This window comes from Lepisosteus platostomus, chromosome 1 (genome assembly GCF_059453375.1).
Source record: "Lepisosteus platostomus isolate fLepPlt1 chromosome 1, fLepPlt1.hap1, whole genome shotgun sequence".
NCBI lineage: Eukaryota > Metazoa > Chordata > Actinopteri > Semionotiformes > Lepisosteidae > Lepisosteus > Lepisosteus platostomus.
In genome coordinates, this window is record NC_142611.1 from 21,315,851 (window position 1) to 21,336,380 (window position 20,530).

Consider the following 20,530-nt stretch of genomic DNA (forward strand, 5'->3'; position numbering starts at 1 on the left):
GGAAAAAGAAGTGCATCATTCTGGACCACTTCAACCTCCTGGATCATCAAAATATATTGTTTCTTAACTTCTATGGAATTATATTCACTCCACCATGCATATACAATATTCATTCTGAAGTATAGTTTAATTTATTCATCTAGGCAGTCCATCTGAACTGAGAAAAAATCCTTACAGGGAGGTGGAGCCTATCTCAACAAGCAATGGGTGTAAGGCAAGGTACACCCTGGATGGAATGCCAGTCCATCCCTGGGCACACACAAACACACACACTCACACCAGGGCCTGTCTTACCAGAAGCTAATTAAGCTACCAGTATGCTGTTTGACTGTGGGAGGAAACTGGAGCACCCAGAGGAAATTCATGCAAACTTAGGGAGAACATACAAACTCTTCACAGTTAGCACCCTAGGTCCCATCCACCAATATAACAACTATTAGTATCTACATCAATTGAAAAATTGCTTTATTTATTGAAGCCATTTTAGATTTCTGTAAGGAGTACCTGGTTTGGTACATGGTACATGGTATAATGTAACATGATGTTTTATTTCCATGTATCATGTTAATTCGTGAGGTTTTAGAACCTTTACCACGGATATTTTGATCTGTTGTTTCTACAACACATGAACTTTAAAGGTCTAGTTTCTTAAGTGAAGCTTTTATTCGGTGTTATACAATGTATTAATGACCTAATATGATACAGTTTTCTTGCATCTGGGCTAGCAATTGTCTTTTTATGAGCTGTACAAAACAATTACCTCAGTAAATAATTAATGAACGTTTATGTTATGAAACAGACAGATTTGTCAATGTATATGTTCCTTGTTGGAATGAATTACAGTACACAAAGTGTTTCTTGTTGCTTTAATGTTGGCAGTTACAATCTGTGCATTTCATTTCAGACACTGAAACTTTCTGCTTTTCTTTCAGCTGCGAATTTATGTCCAGCCAGAGCAGATACACACAGCAGAATATGCTGCCAATGTAACCAAGGAAATCTTCGACTATTTTGAAAATTATTTCAACATGAACTACTCCCTTCCTAAACTAGGTAATTTTTTGTAGTTCTAATTTGTCATTTCTCCATCTTTTTTCCCATTTAAAATATTATATGCTGATGATGATGTAAGTTAATATCCCATACCAAAAATCCTTCCCGGGAGATTTCATTTTTGTTTTTCATCACTTCAAAATAAAGACAGAAAACGGCTTTCACCTCACCACTAAGCATCTCTTAAGCAAATGACTACTCTCAGTGTTTATTACTGGAATCACAAGTGGTTTGTGCTATTGATTCTACCAGCAATCAATCATTAATTTTAAGTATAGACTGCTTAATTAATATTGAATATAGGAATGTTGTGTTTCCTAAGGTGACTTAATATTAGCGGTCAGAAATATTTCCGGTACATCCTTTACCAGTACAATCCAGTACATTGTTTATCCAAATGTTGAGTTTATACTTCTGGGTAACAGCAGGAATTGTTCTTCCAAAGAGCAGAGGCCAAACACAAGTCACATGCTGGTGTTGTGGTGGATGATGATGTGATGGAACACACATATTGAGCATTATCCTAAAGCTGAATAACAATAGAAACATAAAAGATATAAGATTAAGGCCACGCAACTTATTTTTATTATACAACTTAAACTTGTATATTTGGATGTCAAAACACATTTTTGGGACGGCAGGAATGTGATGACCTTCAATAGCTCCATGGTGATGATTTTGTTGGTTAGTGTGCACAGCCCAGTGGGAGTTTTGCCCAGCCATTTTGGAATATGTCCATAGTGCATTTCAAACAAACCAGAATGTATCTTGTCCATTCATTTTCAAATATTTGTGATATGGTCAAACAAAGTTCTAAACATTAGCATCAATGTATTTTAGTGTTTTCAAAGTGTTGAAAAATTGTGTAAATGGGTTTGTTTCAAACAAAAGGGTAGATCGCAGACTACAAAATATCCTTGAACCTGGTATACTGGCCTGTAAGATGGATGCAGCCCACTTCTGGCCAACAGTACATTAAATCCTGGGAATTTAAATTCCTACAGCACTGTGCAATGTTTTTAATAATCTGGTCTGGTCTATGTATTTTTCTATTTAAACAATACAATGTATGCTATTTATCCATCAAAACTATAGTCAATCAATACAAATCACTTTTATAATTGTGCCATATTTAATCTATGAGTTGCACAATTTTAGAAAATAATGTTGGAATATTATGTTTCTTTGGTTCTTGCCAATGAACTAAACACTTTAATTAAACTGATTATTTCTTACCAGTTTTATAAAACATACCTGATTGATGATCTTGTGTTATCCAGTACAACCAAACCAGTGTTAATTTCAAAATGTAGGGGATATTTTAATGGTCAAATAGTTTCTGGGGAAGTTTTAAATTCTAATTCATACATTTCATTGTTATTGTATATCATGATAAGTTTGCAAAATTCTATTTTCTAAGTCATAACTGTAAAAGGTTAATAAGTTATTTAAAAATGTTTTATTTCTCATAAATGCCACTAGAACACATTGTGTTGACTGCATTGTGAAAAGCTTATGATTATTTTAAAAACAAATCAACTGTTGAAACTCCTATGATTACCCCTCTATGAACTTGCCTCATATTATTTTTGTAGACTTGCCACGATCTGATCTCTGCACATCCTCATATACCCAGGACACTGAAAAATTTGAATTTAGAAGTTCATTGAAATGTCTTTGTAATAATGGGTTCTACCAAAAATCAGATTAATTGTCAAGTTCAATATTTGATTAGCTTTACCTTAGAGCTCTGCTTATTGCTAGAGATATGGAGCTATTTTGCTTATTAAATAAGAATAGCTGAAGCTTTAAGGGTAAGAGAACTAATTTGGAGCTCACTGTAGTGAAGAAAACTACTGTTTTTCTATTTTATTTGACATGTTATGGCTATTGTCTTTCAGACAAGATTGCGATCCCTGATTTTGGCACAGGAGCCATGGAAAATTGGGGACTGATCACCTACAGGGAAACCAATTTGTTGTATGACCAAAATGAGTCATCATCATACAACAAGCAAAGAGTAGCCAGTGTTATTTCCCACGAGCTTGTTCATCAGGTAAAACAAATACATTTAAAGCTGTACCAAATTACATTCCATTTCCATAAATAGGTAACATTTTGTAAAAGACTCTCATTGAAAGTGTTACTCAAATTTTTGTTATAGAAAAAAGCAGTTTCACACAAATTCATAGACCATAGAGTAGAGCTGGACCAAATTTCTGCCAACCCAAGAAATGCATAAACAACAAACCTGCCTACTTACAGACACACTAGTAATTCAACATCAACAGCATAACTGATGATTTACCCCAAACCGATAACCCTGAACATGATGGGACTTAAAACTATAACACACCCTAGTTACAGTACCTCTGTATTTCATTTCTTTTAATCTGAACGTTTTGGGCAAGTGTTGTTAGTAGCTGCAGTTGATGAGACCTAATGGCAGTTGGAGTACAAAGGCCGATTGTTTGCCAATTTGTTGGAACTGTGGTGAGCCTCCAGTTCTTCATTTGTTTGGAACCTGAAGGACAGAAGAGAGCATGTACCCAGCAAATGGCATGAATTCATAGGAGCACGTGTGAATATTTAGACTTTCCAGATAGCAGTTCTGTCAATGGGTTATGTGACATGTTGTATATGCGGGGTATTCACCTGTGGGCTATTTTCAGCTTGCTGTAGTTAGCAAACAATGATGAGTATTAGAATTAAAATCATTCTTAGTGTTTTACAAAAATATTTTTGAAAAATCAAAAAATATGTTTTTTGCCCATTCTTTCTTTAAAAGCTTTGCAGACCTCTTATGATACAGAGCAGTGGTTCTCTGTCTTGGTCCTTTAGTACCCTATGTGTCTCCTGATTTATATTTCAACTGGGTGCTTAAGTACCCGTGCTATTTGCCTCTACTAACTGATCTGTTAGCTTGTTTAGGCTTTTTTCTGCACACAGGCCATGTTTTCAAAAATACCCCAGAACTTCAGTTGTCAGTCCTGGTACTTGGTAACCCCAGTGAGGTTGTAGTTCTGCTCTACCTCTGTTATTACTCACATAGTGATTTCTTTCAGTTTTCTATTGGGGGTCTTATTTTTAAATTAGATTTTTAAATGGTATGAATCCTTTACCAATTAGTGAGTTTTAGAACTGCCCTGGTGCTAGCAAAAAATATAAGCAATTAGAATTCAGCAGAAAGAAAAACTCTGCGTCATTGTGAGAGCAGTCTGTTAGTGTCATTCCCATCAGTATTTGTTCATCATCAATTGATTGATCGATTATCAAGAGTCGTTTAGTCTGACATAAGGGAACATATTCTTAATTAGCATGCTCAGGAGAGACTGCATACAATTCTCTGTGCTGAAATTATTAGGAATAACACACTTTAACGTGGGTGTTTTTTAAACCAAGAGCTGAGAGCAGAAAGAAAAAGCATGAACTAGCAAGTAGATCAGTCACAGGTAATAATTAGCAGTGGTGATGAAGGGCCCAAATGGAACAAAATCCAACAGGATTTGGATATGGGTACTGCAGGATCAAGACTGACACCCACTGATCTATAGAAGACTTATCCTCATTACTAGAACAGTAACAGGACATTGAGTACTTGTTTGACCTCCAAATCTGACATTTATTGTACATACTATATCTTTGCAGTGCTACCCACAGCCTCGTGAAATAAATATTTTGCCTCCATTTTCTTGATTTCATATTGTTGCATTAGCCCTTTATACAAACATCAATAAACCAATCAGTCCTTAGTTCCCAATAATTGTGATCTACCGGTGTCATGAGTAGTTGTCATGTACTCATAAAACCACAGTGCTATTCTGAATTGATCACTAATGCATTTCTCCTAATTTAGTATTGTTCCTAAGTAGATAAGAATGCAATTGAATAGTAAAATGTTACATTTATATTTAAGTCTAATCATTTTAGTGTCTATACAATGAATTTCAATGTGTCTTGAATACAAATTATATTTTGATTTTGTTTTAAAAAACAATGGGCATTAAAAAGAAGATAAAATAAATTACTTTATATGGTACAGTAATTTTTTCATAACTGTTTTACTGCAGTGGTTCGGGAACATAGTGACAATGAATTGGTGGGATGATCTGTGGCTTAATGAAGGATTTGCCAGTTTTTTTGAATACATTGGTGTCAACAAAGCTGAACCTGATTGGCAAATGGTAAGTTTTTAAGTGAGTTTTATTTGAAGCCTAAATTAAAAATATTCTGTATTTGTTTTGTGTAATACACTGTATGATTCATCCAGTATCAGTATAAATAATCAATTTAATGTTCTTTTGAACAGGCTAGCAGTTTTTATTATCCCAATTATCAGATATGTATATAGTAAATAATTAGTTTGGTTGTTATGCTAACAACTTATTATTTGTTAATTATTTGCATTCCTGATTTAGAGTAAACATCCTCTGAATGCCTCATTTCTCCAAAAGAGAAGTTGACATAGCTTTATTGGAACATTGACTAGAAGAGTAGTGTACTATATATTTACTGTATTTGGGAAAAGGTACAGAGATTTTCACCATGGGACGAAGCCATGGATATGAAGATACATGTACATCACCCTTTGAAATAACAGATTAGTTATCCTTGCCACTTGTTATAGTATAATATTACATTATTTCAGGTGGGTAGCTGCATCAATATGCGTAGGCTGCAAAGGAACAAGTAATAGGTTTATTTCATGCTGGAAAGAGAAGAAAGAAAACACAACGTTTTGGCTGTGGAGCCTTCTTCGGGCATAATATTATAACATAATATTACATTATACAATTTAAGTAAATGATACAATCAATGTCCACAGAAACTAAAGGGAAAAACTGAAATATGCAGATTGCATTATTATTCAGATTTGTACACCCACAGAGTTTTCTGAGTAGAGTTTTCTCTACCCAGCTTTACACACTGGCTTGGTGCTGTTTTTGCCCATTCTTCTTGGCAGATTTGCTCAAGCTCTCTCAGGTTGCTTGGGGTTTGTTTATGAACAGCAATTTTCAAGGCTTTCCCTGATTCTTAGCAAGATTCAAAACAGGACTTTTTCTGGAGAAAGTGAATTTTTTAATGCCAGTTTTAAGTCTTCAGCAGATTAAGCAGGTTTTTCTCTATGATTTTCCTTTACTTTGCTCCATTCATTTTCCCCTCAGTCTTGACAAGCTTCCCAGTCACTACTGAAGAGAAGCAGTCCCATAACATTTATTTGCCACCTCCATATTTGACAGTAGAGATGGTGTAGACAAAGGGATCCAGTGTTTTGTACTAAATATAACGTTTTCAAGTTATTCACATTTTGCCACATTTGCTGTATCACTTCTTTTTTCATTTGAGATGTTTTCTTGTTTAGTAAAGGCTTCCTTCTTGTCACTCTGCCATATGCCAGCTTTGACTCATAGACTCATAGACATATTCTCCCATCTCAGCCATTGAAATCTGCAGCTTTTTCAAAGCCTTAGTAGGCTGCTCAGTTTGGAAAGACAGTTTGCTCTAGGTTTTGTCTGTTAAGTACTACAGTATATACCTTCCACTTCTTTATCATCGACTTCACTGAGCTCAAAGTTTATTCAGTGTCTGAATTTGTTTTTATCATTATCTTGGTCTGTGCAGTTCTACAACTTTATCCGTGAGTTGTTCTGAAAGCCCCTTAGACTTCATAGTTAAGTCTTTGCTTGACATTCAGTACCTTACTGAAAAGATTTACAGAGACAGATGTATTTATTCTGAAGTAATGTAAACCACTAATATTGCAAATACATTCTGTAAACAGGTCACTAAAGTATGGAACTTTCTAAATGCTTTTTGCACATCTAAATTATGATAGACTTGTCATAGTAAAGGGGTTTCAATACATGCAATAATGACTTTTCCATTTCTCTTTCCAGTTAATTATCTATTTACTTATTTTTTTGTTGTTTTTGCTTTGAATGTGTAGAGTAGGTTGTGTACATAATCAAATATTAATTGCTACCTCAAAATGTAATGATGGCAAGTTTTAAAGCAACAATATGTAAGAATATGTCTATCATAAGAACTGTGCCAGGGTCTGAAAACAATTGCAAGGTCCTGTTTTGATGCAATGGAGGTTAATCAAAGAATCCTTACGAAGCAAGGTTCAATGCCTGTGATTTTTATTTGTAATGTGTTGTACTTGTAATAAGAACTATACAATGTACATGAAGTGCTGTAGTACATCTCCTGTCTTTATTTTCCAGCGTGATATAATGCTCATTGACGATGTTTTACCAGTCATGGTGGATGATGCCCTGCTTTCCTCTCACCCAATTATTGTGGATGTGTCAAGTCCAGCTGAAATTACATCTGTGTTTGATGGAATATCTTACAGCAAGGTGCTTTGTCTACTGTTTCAACCACTAACTACAGTATATTAGCATTCTTGCTGTCAATAATAGTATTAAATATGTGAATGTGAACTGAAAAAACCTTTGACAATCTTATTTATTCCTGTAAACTGACAATTACAGTTCTTACAGACTTTCCCTCAGAACATTTTCTAGATTTTCTAGAGGCATATTTTGTTCATTGAAAAACCTTGAGATTATTGTTACTTTTAAAAACCAATACATGCTTTATATTTGTTACTAGTGTCCTTCACTAGTAATTGTTTGTAGAATGAGTTGTCTTATAAGTGTTACTTAACCAAAGCAATGCCACAGGACACAGGACCTCTGTCAAAGACGGATCATCTCAAAATTTGGTCTGTTTTGCTAAAATGGTGCCCTCTGTTGGATTAAGAGTATCAGTACACAATTATATATTTGAATGTTGTGCTGGCTACCAAGGTCAATACCACTAATACAAGTGCTACTTCTAATAACATTATTACTTCTACTATTAAAATGAAAACACATGAAGAACCATTAAGCATATATTTTATCTGGACAATAAGGTTAATTTACATTTTAGACAATGACAAATTTCAATGAATAAATCTTTTAAATCCTAACATTTATTCTTACATGTGTTTTTTATGTTGTTTTTTTGGATTTTATGTGTCTCTTTATGTAAACATACATTGACATATTAAATACGGGTGTATACATGGTGAGTGAAAGATGGCTTTTCAGGTTTTTAATTTAAAAAGGAACATTTACGTTTTTGAGGATTATTAATACAATAGTCAATCGTGTCATCCACAGGGAGCATCAATCCTGAGAATGTTGGAGGACTGGATGGGTCCAGATAAGTTTCAGGAGGGATGCCAGGTGGGTGCAGCATTATGGGTTTGGGGTTCAGAAATGCTCAGAAATGAAGCAGGTTCAAGAGAAGTATTACTCCAACACCTATATCACTAAACTTTCAACTTGTCTTCAGCTTATACAACTTGATGCTTGATAGTGTGCTGTTTAATAATGCGCAGTTATAATCAGCAATACAGTATCTATGGATAGAGGGAAATTCTGGGAGCCATTATTACTGCATATTTTGCTGGAGTTTTTTGTATCCATGCTCACAGGTGCTGTAATATGTGATCATCACCATAATCATGCACACATTTCCTAATCTAGAGAAGAACATTACACTATACTGCATATGATGTGTAACACAGGCCAAAGAGACCAAGATTAAATTTACCCTTTTATATAATGATTCTTTGGAAATTAAATGAATGATTTTTTTAATGAATATATACCTTTCCAGAAATATTGAAACCATAATAATGTGTTCTGTTTTAAATGCCTCTCAGTTTAGAAGACATATTACAAAAATCAGAGTCATACAGTACTTGAATACAACTGGTTAAAGGTTATTAATGTTTGATATTCCCTTTATTTTCAGAAATACTTGCAGACGTACCATTTTCAGAATGCAAAAACAACAGACTTCTGGAGATCCCTAGCTGAGGTGTGTCTATGTATATATTTCTCTAAAAAGCATTTTTTTTTCATAATTCCTGCTCCCTATACCATGCATTTTATCCTTCCTGTCTGACAAAACTTCAGGTGTATAGTGCACAATACTACATATTGTTCTTCATTTGTGTCTATGTGCACTGTATTTTCCTTGCAACTTCCTTATAACCTATATCAACATGTATTCTGCTTCGTATAACGCCAAAACTAAACAAAGAAAGCAAAATAAAATCCGACACAAGACTTTCATTCTGTGTATGAAAATATTTTTTTCTCTAGATCCTTAGATACAAGTCCTGAGAAACAAACATAATGTCCTTTGAACAATGCTGAAATGGTTAATGATAGAATTCTTATAAATTGATTGAAGGAATTAGGATTTTGCAAAAGAGAATACCTGTCACATTTCATATATTCTTTATACTTGTAAACATTTAGCTCTTATATTAATTTTTAAAAAGGGAATTTGTTTTGGGGCAAAAAGAATACACTTGCACAGGTAGAATAACAATATTCAAGTATTTCTTTTTTTTTACCTGGACCCTTTTACCTCTTAGTCATAACAGCAGACTAAGAGGTTCTCAGAGAGACTCAGAGAAACAAACATAACAGTTAACCATTTACATTTTTCCCCTTACTGTATGTAAAACATTACTGCTTTATGGTAAATATGGTAAGTCTGCTTCCTAAAGAAACATATTCCTCTTTTGGAATATCATGAAGTAATCAGTTGTATATTACCAGTATAAAACAGCAATTCTGTCTATTTAGGTACAGTAAAAGCCAGATAAAATTAAATCTAGAGGTTTCCGCAGCTATTCAGAAACCAGTATATAATCAGTATCGCTTTTGGCAAGAAGCTAAAGTTTCAAGAGATAAGTTAGAACTACGTTCCCAAAGGCTAACTTGTCAATAATGTTATTATTTAGGTGAGTGGGAAACCAATAGAAGAAGTAATGGACACCTGGACTAAGCAAATGGGATATCCTGTATTACATGTGGCACAGAGTTCACGTCTGAGTCAAAAACGTTTTCTGTTGGATCCTCAAGCAGACCCCACCAAACCACCTTCAGCCCTAAAGTGAGCAAGCTTCACTTTTTTCTAACTTCAGCTTTATCTTCACAGAAAGCTTCGTTCATATTTGTAAAACCACCACTGATGAAAGTGTGTCTGGTCATGTCTTGTGAGATTCTGTTAGAGTGAGGCACAATTTTTTCACTTTTAAGCTTCAAAGAGTGGTGTGCTTGTTTTATGTTTTATGATGACTTACCTTGTTCACTTTCTAGTTTCCCTCCCTAGAATTCTTAGGTTTAACAATATTATTGTACTAACACTGGTACCAACGTATTACATCACAAGCAGTGGTTAAAAGGAAGTCCTGACAGCTACTATATTGTCTTTGGCACATTTTATTACAGTTATCAAGAATGGAATAAGAATGGTGGTGTTATAATAAAACAAGCATGCTATGTAATAAGGAATTGAAACATATCAGTATAGATTACATAAAACTTAATTTTTCAGAAAGACAAAAAATGCAACATACTTCCAAGAAAAGCTGGATTTCTTCAACTTTGAAATATTCTCATTTTATATAATTAAGTAAAGATATAATCATTTACAAATTTGATTTTTTTTTGTGTATCAAGTTCAAATAATGGCAAATATTAAGTATTTATAACACTAAAAATAGTAAATGACAAACATTTTCTAAGACATTTGTGTGCTTGTGCATGTGAAATCTAAATCTTATTAAATATTAAATCCATACAATCTGTTTAATTGTAGCTACACATGGACAATTCCTATTCAGTGGTATGCTTTGGGTGGTCAAAAGAATGGAAGTGGACTGTACAATAGGACTGTGACAACTGGTAGGATGAAATTTCTTGATCACCGCTAAGAGAATAATTTCAACATCGGATATAATATTTAAGACTCTTGTCTCTACTTCTATATTACAATATTTTCCTGTTTTATGAAAAAGAAAAAATGTGTTTTTTAAATTATGTTAAAAAAGATCCAATTCAGATTAATATAGTATTTTAAGTTTTTTATTCATAACATCGTATTAATTCCTTGAAAACTAAAAAGTCCCACTTTCAACCAAAAAATAATATTAACATACTGTATAATTTACTATATTATTTAATAAGCATTTCCTCTGGAAATGTGGCTTAATGTGTCAAATTGTGCCTGGAATGAAATGTATGACAATGTCCACATATTTCATATGCCTTCCTTTTGTGATAAAAGGTTTATAAAAGAAAGACACAGAAAAAGATCTATTTGGTATTGTTAATGCTAGGAGTGAGCCAGAGCAAACTGCTGCAGTTCAGTAAAGTAGTAAATAACAGAATAAATGTAGTAAATGTAGTACATACATCTATGTATTATGACTGCAGAAGCAGGGAACAAGACTGAAGACAGAAGACATGGCACCTTGTTAAAAATGTGATGAAATAAAAGTTCTGATTAAGAGACAACACAGGTTTATTTTTTATTATATAATGAACAATTTAAAAATATATACTAGTTTAAAGTATTGCATGCTGTTCATCAGAACGCATACTAAGTTAATATAAATTCTGTAACATCAATATAAGAACAGATAAAAATTCACATTTGATTTTGTGCTGTATAGCCAAAGCTCGTCTGTATTTGTCAAAATCCAGCTCAGACATATTCCATATACTTCTCATACTGCCCTTGGTCATTCTTTTTCTCTCAATGGACCATATTTTATTGGTGAAGATGCACATATGGAGAGAAAGGATCCATTGATCCATTGATCCATTGGATCAATTGATCCAAGGATCCATTGATGTGTTTTGAAATGTCCATTACAGCATGTTAAAGTTTTATGTAAGACTGATCCTGGAATAAAGCTTAAAGTTTAACAAAAAAAGAATTGGAAACTGCCAAATGCAATTTCTTCTGCTGTTGATGCTTTCCATTTATGTCATTTCTTTTGTCATGTTTGTTCATTTTGTTCTCTTTCTTTTTGAAGAATTTGTATTGGAAGACTATGACCATGCTGTGGACGGACGTCTGAAAATAAACAGAGATCACTTGGGATTTTATAGAGTGAACTATGAAATTCAGCAGTGGACCGATATAGCTCAACAGCTTCAAACTAATCATTTGGTATTTTATCAGTATTTTTTTAGTTCGGGAAGATGAACAATAATAAGACCATCCCACACAGCTGCACCTAATCACCATTATCACGAAACTAGCAACATTTGTCTCAAGCATCCCTCCTCCACCCCATCTCCAGCTTGCAGCCACCCCTTGGTTCACTCAGTCTGAGTGGGGTTCGAGCCTCCTCATCCAAAGGCCAGGAGGATAATTATTTAAAGCAAACGTTTTCTCACCAAGTATTGCAAACATTCACAAAGCATTGAATTATTGGATATTGCAGTCCCTATTAAATTATATTTATATAAATAAATGTATGGGAGGCACAGTGGCGTAGAGGTTAGCATTGCTGCCTCCTTAGAAAATTGTCCAAATTGTGCGTGTCTGTGGTTGTGTCTGCCATACAATGGACTGGCATTCCATCCAGGGTCTATCCTGACTTATGCCTGTTGATTGCCAGGATAGGTTCAAGCTCCTTCCACGAACCTGAATAGGATGAAGTATTTAGAGAATGGATGGGTGGAATATTATTGTTATTGTTTTTGTTCAAAGCTGCTAAGGTGGAGATGGTGTGGAGGGACTGCAAAAGACAGTTGGGAAGGATAGAAGTTGCTTATGTATGATATTTATAGTTTTTTTAACTTGAGGAAATGACATCAGGAAGGATCATGATTTAGGACAGCTGGGGAGAACTAAACTTAGCTGCTGTCAACCCTCCAAAACGCAATACTTTTGGATGATTTTGTTATGATTGCTTCTATCTATCATAAATCTATCATTTTAATTTTTTTTGTCTCTTACGACAGGTTTCTTCCGCAGCTGACCGAGTAGGATACATTGATGATGTGTTTTCTCTTGGACGGTAGGTGCAACATACATATATGTTTGCAATGATTATGGTGTCATTAAAAAGACATATTGATGTTCTGTTTTCCATATTTTATTTTAAAATATGTTAAGAAACAAAGGCATGTGGACACAAGATATTCCAGGTTTGGAACTACTCGGTGGAAAAACTAAGTTCTGGTTTCTGAGCTTTTATGATTTTGTCCCGTGAAGCTAGCAGGTGCTTACTCAGTAAGTTACTGGTAAAAGACATCATGTTGTTTTATGTTGCCTTACATATGCACAGTGGCACAGGTCAAAACAGACATCACTTCTGAAATGCAGATATGCAAATTATTTACACCTCAAAACATTTCTATTTAATACTGAATAAATAACACAGATATTGTAAAAGAACAAAAATAGTTAAAGCTGACATGTTCAGCTGTATTTCCTCTTTAAATTTGGCATTTTATAGATTGTATACATACCAGACATAATTTAAATTTTTGTTAATGTGTTATAAACTATGTAAAGTCAATTATAGCATGATATGTCTGGCGATTTAGACTATTTTGCATGTAGATGTCTATAAATCTCGCTTTTCCTGAATTGCTAGTCAGGTGATCAGAACTTTTTCTATGCTCTGTTTACTTTAAAGTTACTTTAAAGACTCCCTGTGATAACTTTTATGTCTTTAATATTCTCAATGTTTTCTGGTTTGAATCAAGATTAAACCATTACATTTTGTATATGTCTTACTTAGGACACATGCTAGAATTAAAAAATCCAAAACAAAAACAGAAAAAATAAACATATAAAAATAAAATTATTTTAACAAGATGTTTTGCAGGGCTTGTCTAAAATGTCTGCTATTTTGGGTAAAAATGTGAGACTGATAGAACAAAGGCCAAAATTCTGCATGAGTTTTATAAAGCGACGTTGTTTTCTTAGCCTTCCAAAATAAAACACAAAATTAGGAAACAAATGTTAGAAGAGACCATGATAAAGAGACTGTTTATACTGTGTAAATAACCTTTCCAGTTTATAAGAGTAAATTAAAAAAGGATTTGTTTGATCTTTACTTGATTGACATGCAGACACACAAAGGGAAACAGATAAAAACACCTGTAAACCTCTCCTAAATCTGTAAATGGTCAGATTTCACAGAATGACTGCTGTTTTCACCAGTCAGAGCAACTAAGGAAAGAGGTGTACCTTTAAAGTCTATTTTAAGGACAAATGCAGTTATTTTTTTCTGTGGTTATTACATGAGATACTGGTAAGAAAAGCGACAAGAGCTTTGCTATTAGACAGTAAGGAGATTGGGTTATTGAGGTTTTGCTAATTAGCATGGTTTTCCTTTTGCAATATATTTTTTTATAAAAATGGCAAATAAGCAGTTTGTGGTCTTTGAAAAGGGCACATCTTTTTATCTGCATCAAAAGGAAAACAGTTTTATAAAAATTGGGATTCTGGATTTGTGTTTGAAATACATCATTTTGAAGGAAAGGTTGTCTTGTTTCTTATGATATATACAGTAGCTTATACAATCTATTTATTATTTTATTTATTTAATTAGTGTATTCAACAGTGCGTTATAGATTTGTTCTTTTGGAAATAGTTTCACTAATGGTTGGATTTAGAGGATATTGGGGATCACTTGCGTGTGCAATACTTTGTGACATGTTTTAAAAAAATGTTATTTATGACAATGTAAAGTGTATTTTATCATTGTTACTCCCACATCCAACATGTCTGGAAAAGGTACTTACATCATCAAAGTGAAGTAAGTGCAAGAAGAATCCATCTGATAATCACGCCTCGCGTTTTCACATGCCTGACAATTACCTCCACAGCTATGAACTTTGGTGGATCTACCTATTCATTCCTTGCTCAATGAGGTGCTTAGTCCTGTCATGACAAACATGTTTACAGGAAAGAAAACGTGACCCGTGTGCAAGTCAAAACAAAATAGCAAAACAACTCACTAAAATGTCCTGAAAAAAAGCATAATTGTTGTAAAATGGTGCAATTTAGTTATGTGGTGAAAACCACAAACAAGAAAATGATAATTAATCTTATTCACATACTGTAAGTCTGTTAAGAAAGAGTCACAAAAGGAAGGGCAGCAGTGCCGTTGCATCACAACTCCAAAGTCCACATTTTGAATGTGACTCTCCGTCTGTGTTTCAGTGGAGTTTGGATGCACTCTCTGTACCCATGTTTTTTTTTTAGTTCCCTTCCACAGTCCACAGACATGATGTCTCTTATATGCGTCCTGTACACCTACCTGTGTGTAAATGTGCATGTGCCCTACAATGGACTGATGTCTCGTTATGAAATTAGTCAGTCCCATCCAATGCTCCATGCTTCTTGGATAAAGTGGTTGATAAAAGTGTGTAAGCCTGTTAACACATTTTACAACTCAACACTGTTGGCTGCCAAGTTTTAGCTCATCAGAGGTCTAGTCATCCAACACTGTATTTACACAATTTGCCTGCAAGAGAGTCACTCTGAAACTAAATAAGTAGGTCGCTATGACATCAAAGTACCTATTCTGCTTCACTCCCTATAACAGTCACGGCCATGCCACCTATGCCTAGTCCAAAATCACTGATACAGGTCCTGTATCATCAGCCATGTTCTGTGACATTATATGGGCTGGCTTTTTTACTATAGAAAATGTTTACATGTTTTCAAGTCAATTCTATTAGCAGCAATTCGTTCCAGTTCTGCCATATCCAGCCATTTAAATGGAAGTATTCAAAATCCACTGCACTGACCACCAATAAACAGGCCAGATAATGATGAGCTACTTTTAGACTACACCCCCAGAAATGATGTCTCCCTGAAACATGTCCCCAGACAACAAGGAACATTTACACTCAGCCAGATGGGGCCAGAGTTACTTTCCTCTTTTTTGACCTATTTTCTGGGTCAGTTCCCACAACGTTAAGCCTTTTCTTAGTCCTAGACAATTTCATAGGTCATCATAAATTTTAAATATAAGGTATCACCCATTCATATTGGCCTCAGCATTACAGTAATCAAATGCAATGACATTTGTAGACTAAAGGGCTGTGAGAGCCTGGAATACATAATTGTAATAATGCCCATTGAAAATATATCTATGAGAAATACATACAACCCTTTTTGTGCTATTATTAATAGTATCACTTGCAAAGCAATTCCTCCTAACTATCGGCCCACCTACATTCTATGTCTTAATGCAGAGAGTGAAGTTCTCTAACAAGAGTATGTTTCATCTGTTGACTGTATAGTACTCCTTTTTATTCAGGCTCTCTATTCTTAATCATGTCAGATGTAAGGAAACAAAAGTAGAGCTCAATTTCATTTTTTATGAAATTGCTAGAAGTGTCAGAGTCTTATTTGCCTTGGAGCTGCCCAAAACCAGCCTGTGCCCCAAATCACCCTGTACCTTCACCCTAAATCAAGTTCCCATTCATTCTGCTTTGTGTAGCTAAGGCACCACTGGAAAAGATCTTAAAAAGTAGCACCCATCATGAAATAAGACAACATTGACACAGTCCAATTTTAGCAGTGGAAAAGAACATAAGAACCCTGTTCAAGTTGTAGACAAAAGTACCAAACAACAACCATTTTTCTACTCTAGACCATGGGTACTCTAGACCAGACCCTGAATAAGGACTACTTTAGCACATGTTGAATCACACATTTTGCCAAAACTCTAACTAATGTTTTCTAAGGGTCAAATCCACAAATATCCTGTAAAGATCATCATGGTGAGTTGTGGCCACAACATTCGAGACACCAGTTCTTGTCATGCCATACTCTGTACCAGAGGACTGAGTTCATCACAAAAGCATCATTCATATTCTGGACACTCAGCTGCATTGTATCTGGAACAGTACATTAAACACCTCTCCGCAGGCTTCCTGTCCCTGCAAACATCACTTATTCATATATCAGCTGAATGATGATGAACCATAAGCTGACAGACTTATTCATATTGCACAAATGCCACTGCACAATGACTTGAATTTACCAACTTCCTGATCACAATTTGTTTAATAGATACCATCATAATCAAGGAGTGGGAATTATGGGAAGTTATAGACCAATTCCCTGTAGCAAATGCCACATATATACCAAACAGGTTAGATGGGTCAAATGGTCTCCTCTGGTTTGTAACCATTCTTAGGCTGTCAGGTACTATTCTGCTAATGTTCCCTGCTTAACAGGTTCAGGTCTGCCCAAGGCCCTTGTGCAGCTAGATTCTATTCAGAGGGTCTCAGCGCAATTCTGTTATGCAAAATGTGTAGACACATGAAAAATACTGCACATAAAGGAGGAATGTCCCTCAACACACTTAAAATTGGACTAATAATTTTGAACACAAAAAACAAGGAGGTTGTTGTTTGACTTTGCTAAATAACTGTGCATGTGTATAATACAAAGAGAGCCTTGTGTAAGAGAAACAAATTCTTGTTATTTGGGAAAATAAGCAGATACATAACATATTTTCATCAAAGCCTCACGTGAAGTGCTCTTCAGAATTACAATAGTTATTGTTTTTGTCAGGCAGTGGTATTTAACTATTGCATTTTATAAATCCAACATTTATTGGATTAAATTGCTACAGTGAATGGTGTTTACTATGCAGTAAGACAACTGCGTTCAAAACATGTGTTCCCAGATGGGAAAAGGTTTGAGAGCAAACAAGCAGTGACTTTTCCATGTAAACTGCACTGAAAAAGACACATAGTACTTTGATTCTTCCTCTTTGGTCATGTCTTAAATCTTTTGAGCAGAAATTGACTGAGAAAAGTTACCAACCATATTCATGCAAATTAAACTCAGATGTTTACTTGAGATTTTGTTGGTGGAGGTATTTCGATATAGTTATAGTTAATCTCACATATATAATGAGATTTAATTATAGGGATATAAAATGATTAGATATAAATATTGCATGGATGCAACATTAAAATAAACTCAAATGCACCTTAGTAAATCTTTAAAATGCTAAGAACATCCCCAGAGTCAAGATCAACTGGGGAAGGTTCAAATATTGTTATTATTGATTGTATTAAAGTGCAGCATTTCTGTCTGTTACATCCCAGAAAATATACCCAGAATTGTTGGTATTATTACATCTCCTAGAAAACAAACTTTCTGTTCGAGCTGCTTGATAAGAACACATCAGATAACAGTCCTGTATTTACGTGTTATATTAGCATTTACATTTTGAAAGAATTAACATTACATTTTGAATTCATTATGTGTATTTTTATAAGTACCTTGTATTAGAATACAAATTAATATTATCTTAAACTGAGTATTTATTTAAAATGTACTACTGTTTTCCTTGCAATTACCTTGCTAATCAATTACATGCTAGCAACCAAATAGCTGAATGCCCCCTCTTAATTATAATCTTTTTGTTTCATGCTTTTCACGTGCTCATATTTCACTGTGAATGATTACTAATGTTTCTGAGTACATCTCTTTAAATGTGTTAAAATGATTTATTCCATAATCTTTATCTCAAGGAACACATAATATAATGCTCATGAGAAATTTTTATATAAAGTACTGCTTAAGGCAACCCACAAACTTTATCTCAGACACACTCTTAACAGTACTGATAATAACAATAATGCTGAACTACACTGCGAGTACTTGACCAAATGCTGTATTATTTCTTACATCTCAAACAGGGCAAATCTTCTTGACTATGGGATTGCATTTAATTTGACTAAATACCTCACAGCTGAAATGGATTACCTAGTATGGGATAGAGTGGCTACTTCTATATCATATGTGCGGGACATGCTGAAGGATAACACCACCATTTATGATAAATTCCAGGTAACACTTCAACTAATGATTTAATTAAGGCATGCTTAGGACCTCTTTCAAACTACAGTACAAAATTTTCTTTTAAAAATATTTCTTTAAGTATATATATATATTTTTTAAAATCCTCTAACCATGTTTAAGTTAAAAACATTAATTGTGTTAGTTTTGCAGACCATATTTGTTTCCATGCAGATTGACTTGTTGTTGCTTTTTCAAAACCTTCTAGCAAATTAAAAACAAATTCTGCTCTGGTGCAAAAGAATCCTTATAGTATTGTAATTACTGTACAGCTGGACAGGACATTTGATGAAATTGTTTTTACTCAGTTTTATTGTTTATTTAATTATTTTAATGTCAAAATGACAAGAAGAAAAAGGACTGCTGTATAAGATTTTCTGGGATAATGTATGGAATGTAGTTATTTTTTTCCTGATAACAGAGCTAGTATCAGAGAACCTCCATTCCAGACCTTCTCTATGATAGTATCAGAAAGAAGAGTAACACAAGCATAACTGTGGCATTAAATTATCAGAGAAAGTATCAGAATGTGTGATTTTTTGGGTTTTATGCAAATAATGTTTCTTGTCTGGAAAATAATAATCCACTTTTTCTTTAGATATGGAGATACTTATTCAATTTAATTGTTTTCCGATGCAAAAAAACTGAATTTTGCTAAAACAGCCAGATTTCAGTAGCATACACAGAAAGGAGTGGTGATTCAAATCAATAGGATTATCACTATTTGCATGTGCAAATCACACAATTTTTAAGTGTCTACAAACATGCCCAATTCCTTGAGAGAAGAAATGCTAATTAAGACATATGTCATGACATGTTTTGCTGGCTTTAGATGTTTAATCCATAAATTCCTGTCTAACATAGGTACAATCCTTTCTTAATCCTAAATTAATTGGTCCACAAGTGTGAAACCTGTTCAGTTGGATGTATACCGAAAAATAAATATTAAGTAAATTTCAGATCTCTAACCCACCTTATTACAGTATATTCATTCTGGGAAGGAGCTTTTCATCCATTTCTCGCTGTACTTCACAAGTCTTGGATTTCAATGCGAATTATCCCTCCAATTATTTGTTGTGCATAACAACTAAGAAAAAGGCTAATTTGTTTGAAGATTTTTATTTTTTAACAGCCAGGTTAGAACAAAAGAATGGCACATTTGCCCTTACTGTATATCAGCCACCAAATGCTTCAAGACTTCTTGGTGGCACGGTCTGGGATGGATTGGTTGCTGTTTCCATTTATTAACTGACTACATATCATCAGTTATCTTTATTGTATTTATAAGGTTTGGAACAATCTTGTTGGCTCTTTGTTATGAACTTCATGAATGCACCTAGGGGAGTATGAAGAAGTGTAAGAAGACTCCCACCTTTATTCACTCATTGTTTAACACACCATAGGCACCATAGACACACACAAGAGATTAAGAGCTGACTGGAGAGTTGGCATGTCCCACGTCAACATCATAGCATGCCTGAAAGCACCCAAAAGGCCACATGGGTCACTGTGCTGCTGGAGACAAAATAATTCTGGCCTAGCGACCTTGGTGACACAAGTGACCTACTGTAACTAGTGACATGACAGAGGCTCAAACCAACAATCAAAGAACTCAATTTATATTTAATTGAGCACGTTTATTGGTTGAGTCACTTGTAAGGGCCTTTTTTAGAATTTTTGCACATTTTTGTGAACAATGTGTGGCAATTGGAATGTATATGACCTTAGTGACACACTATATGTTATCCTTACAACATAC

General features: G+C 34.3%; 1 protein-coding gene across 1 annotated transcript in view; it reads left to right on the forward strand.

Annotated features, from left to right (window-relative positions):
* enpep (glutamyl aminopeptidase) overlaps positions 1-20,530 on the forward strand; it is a 52,073-nt gene that overhangs the window by 25,731 nt on the left and 5,812 nt on the right. Inside the window, exons 4-14 of the mRNA XM_088627238.1 lie at positions 933-1,053; positions 2,955-3,109; positions 5,124-5,237; positions 7,281-7,415; positions 8,226-8,291; positions 8,866-8,931; positions 9,869-10,020; positions 10,729-10,814; positions 11,951-12,087; positions 12,888-12,943; positions 18,612-18,762. Of these exons, the coding sequence (XP_088483364.1) occupies positions 933-1,053; positions 2,955-3,109; positions 5,124-5,237; positions 7,281-7,415; positions 8,226-8,291; positions 8,866-8,931; positions 9,869-10,020; positions 10,729-10,814; positions 11,951-12,087; positions 12,888-12,943; positions 18,612-18,762 (1,239 nt within the window). The remainder of the gene's footprint in view (positions 1-932; positions 1,054-2,954; positions 3,110-5,123; positions 5,238-7,280; positions 7,416-8,225; positions 8,292-8,865; positions 8,932-9,868; positions 10,021-10,728; positions 10,815-11,950; positions 12,088-12,887; positions 12,944-18,611; positions 18,763-20,530) is intronic.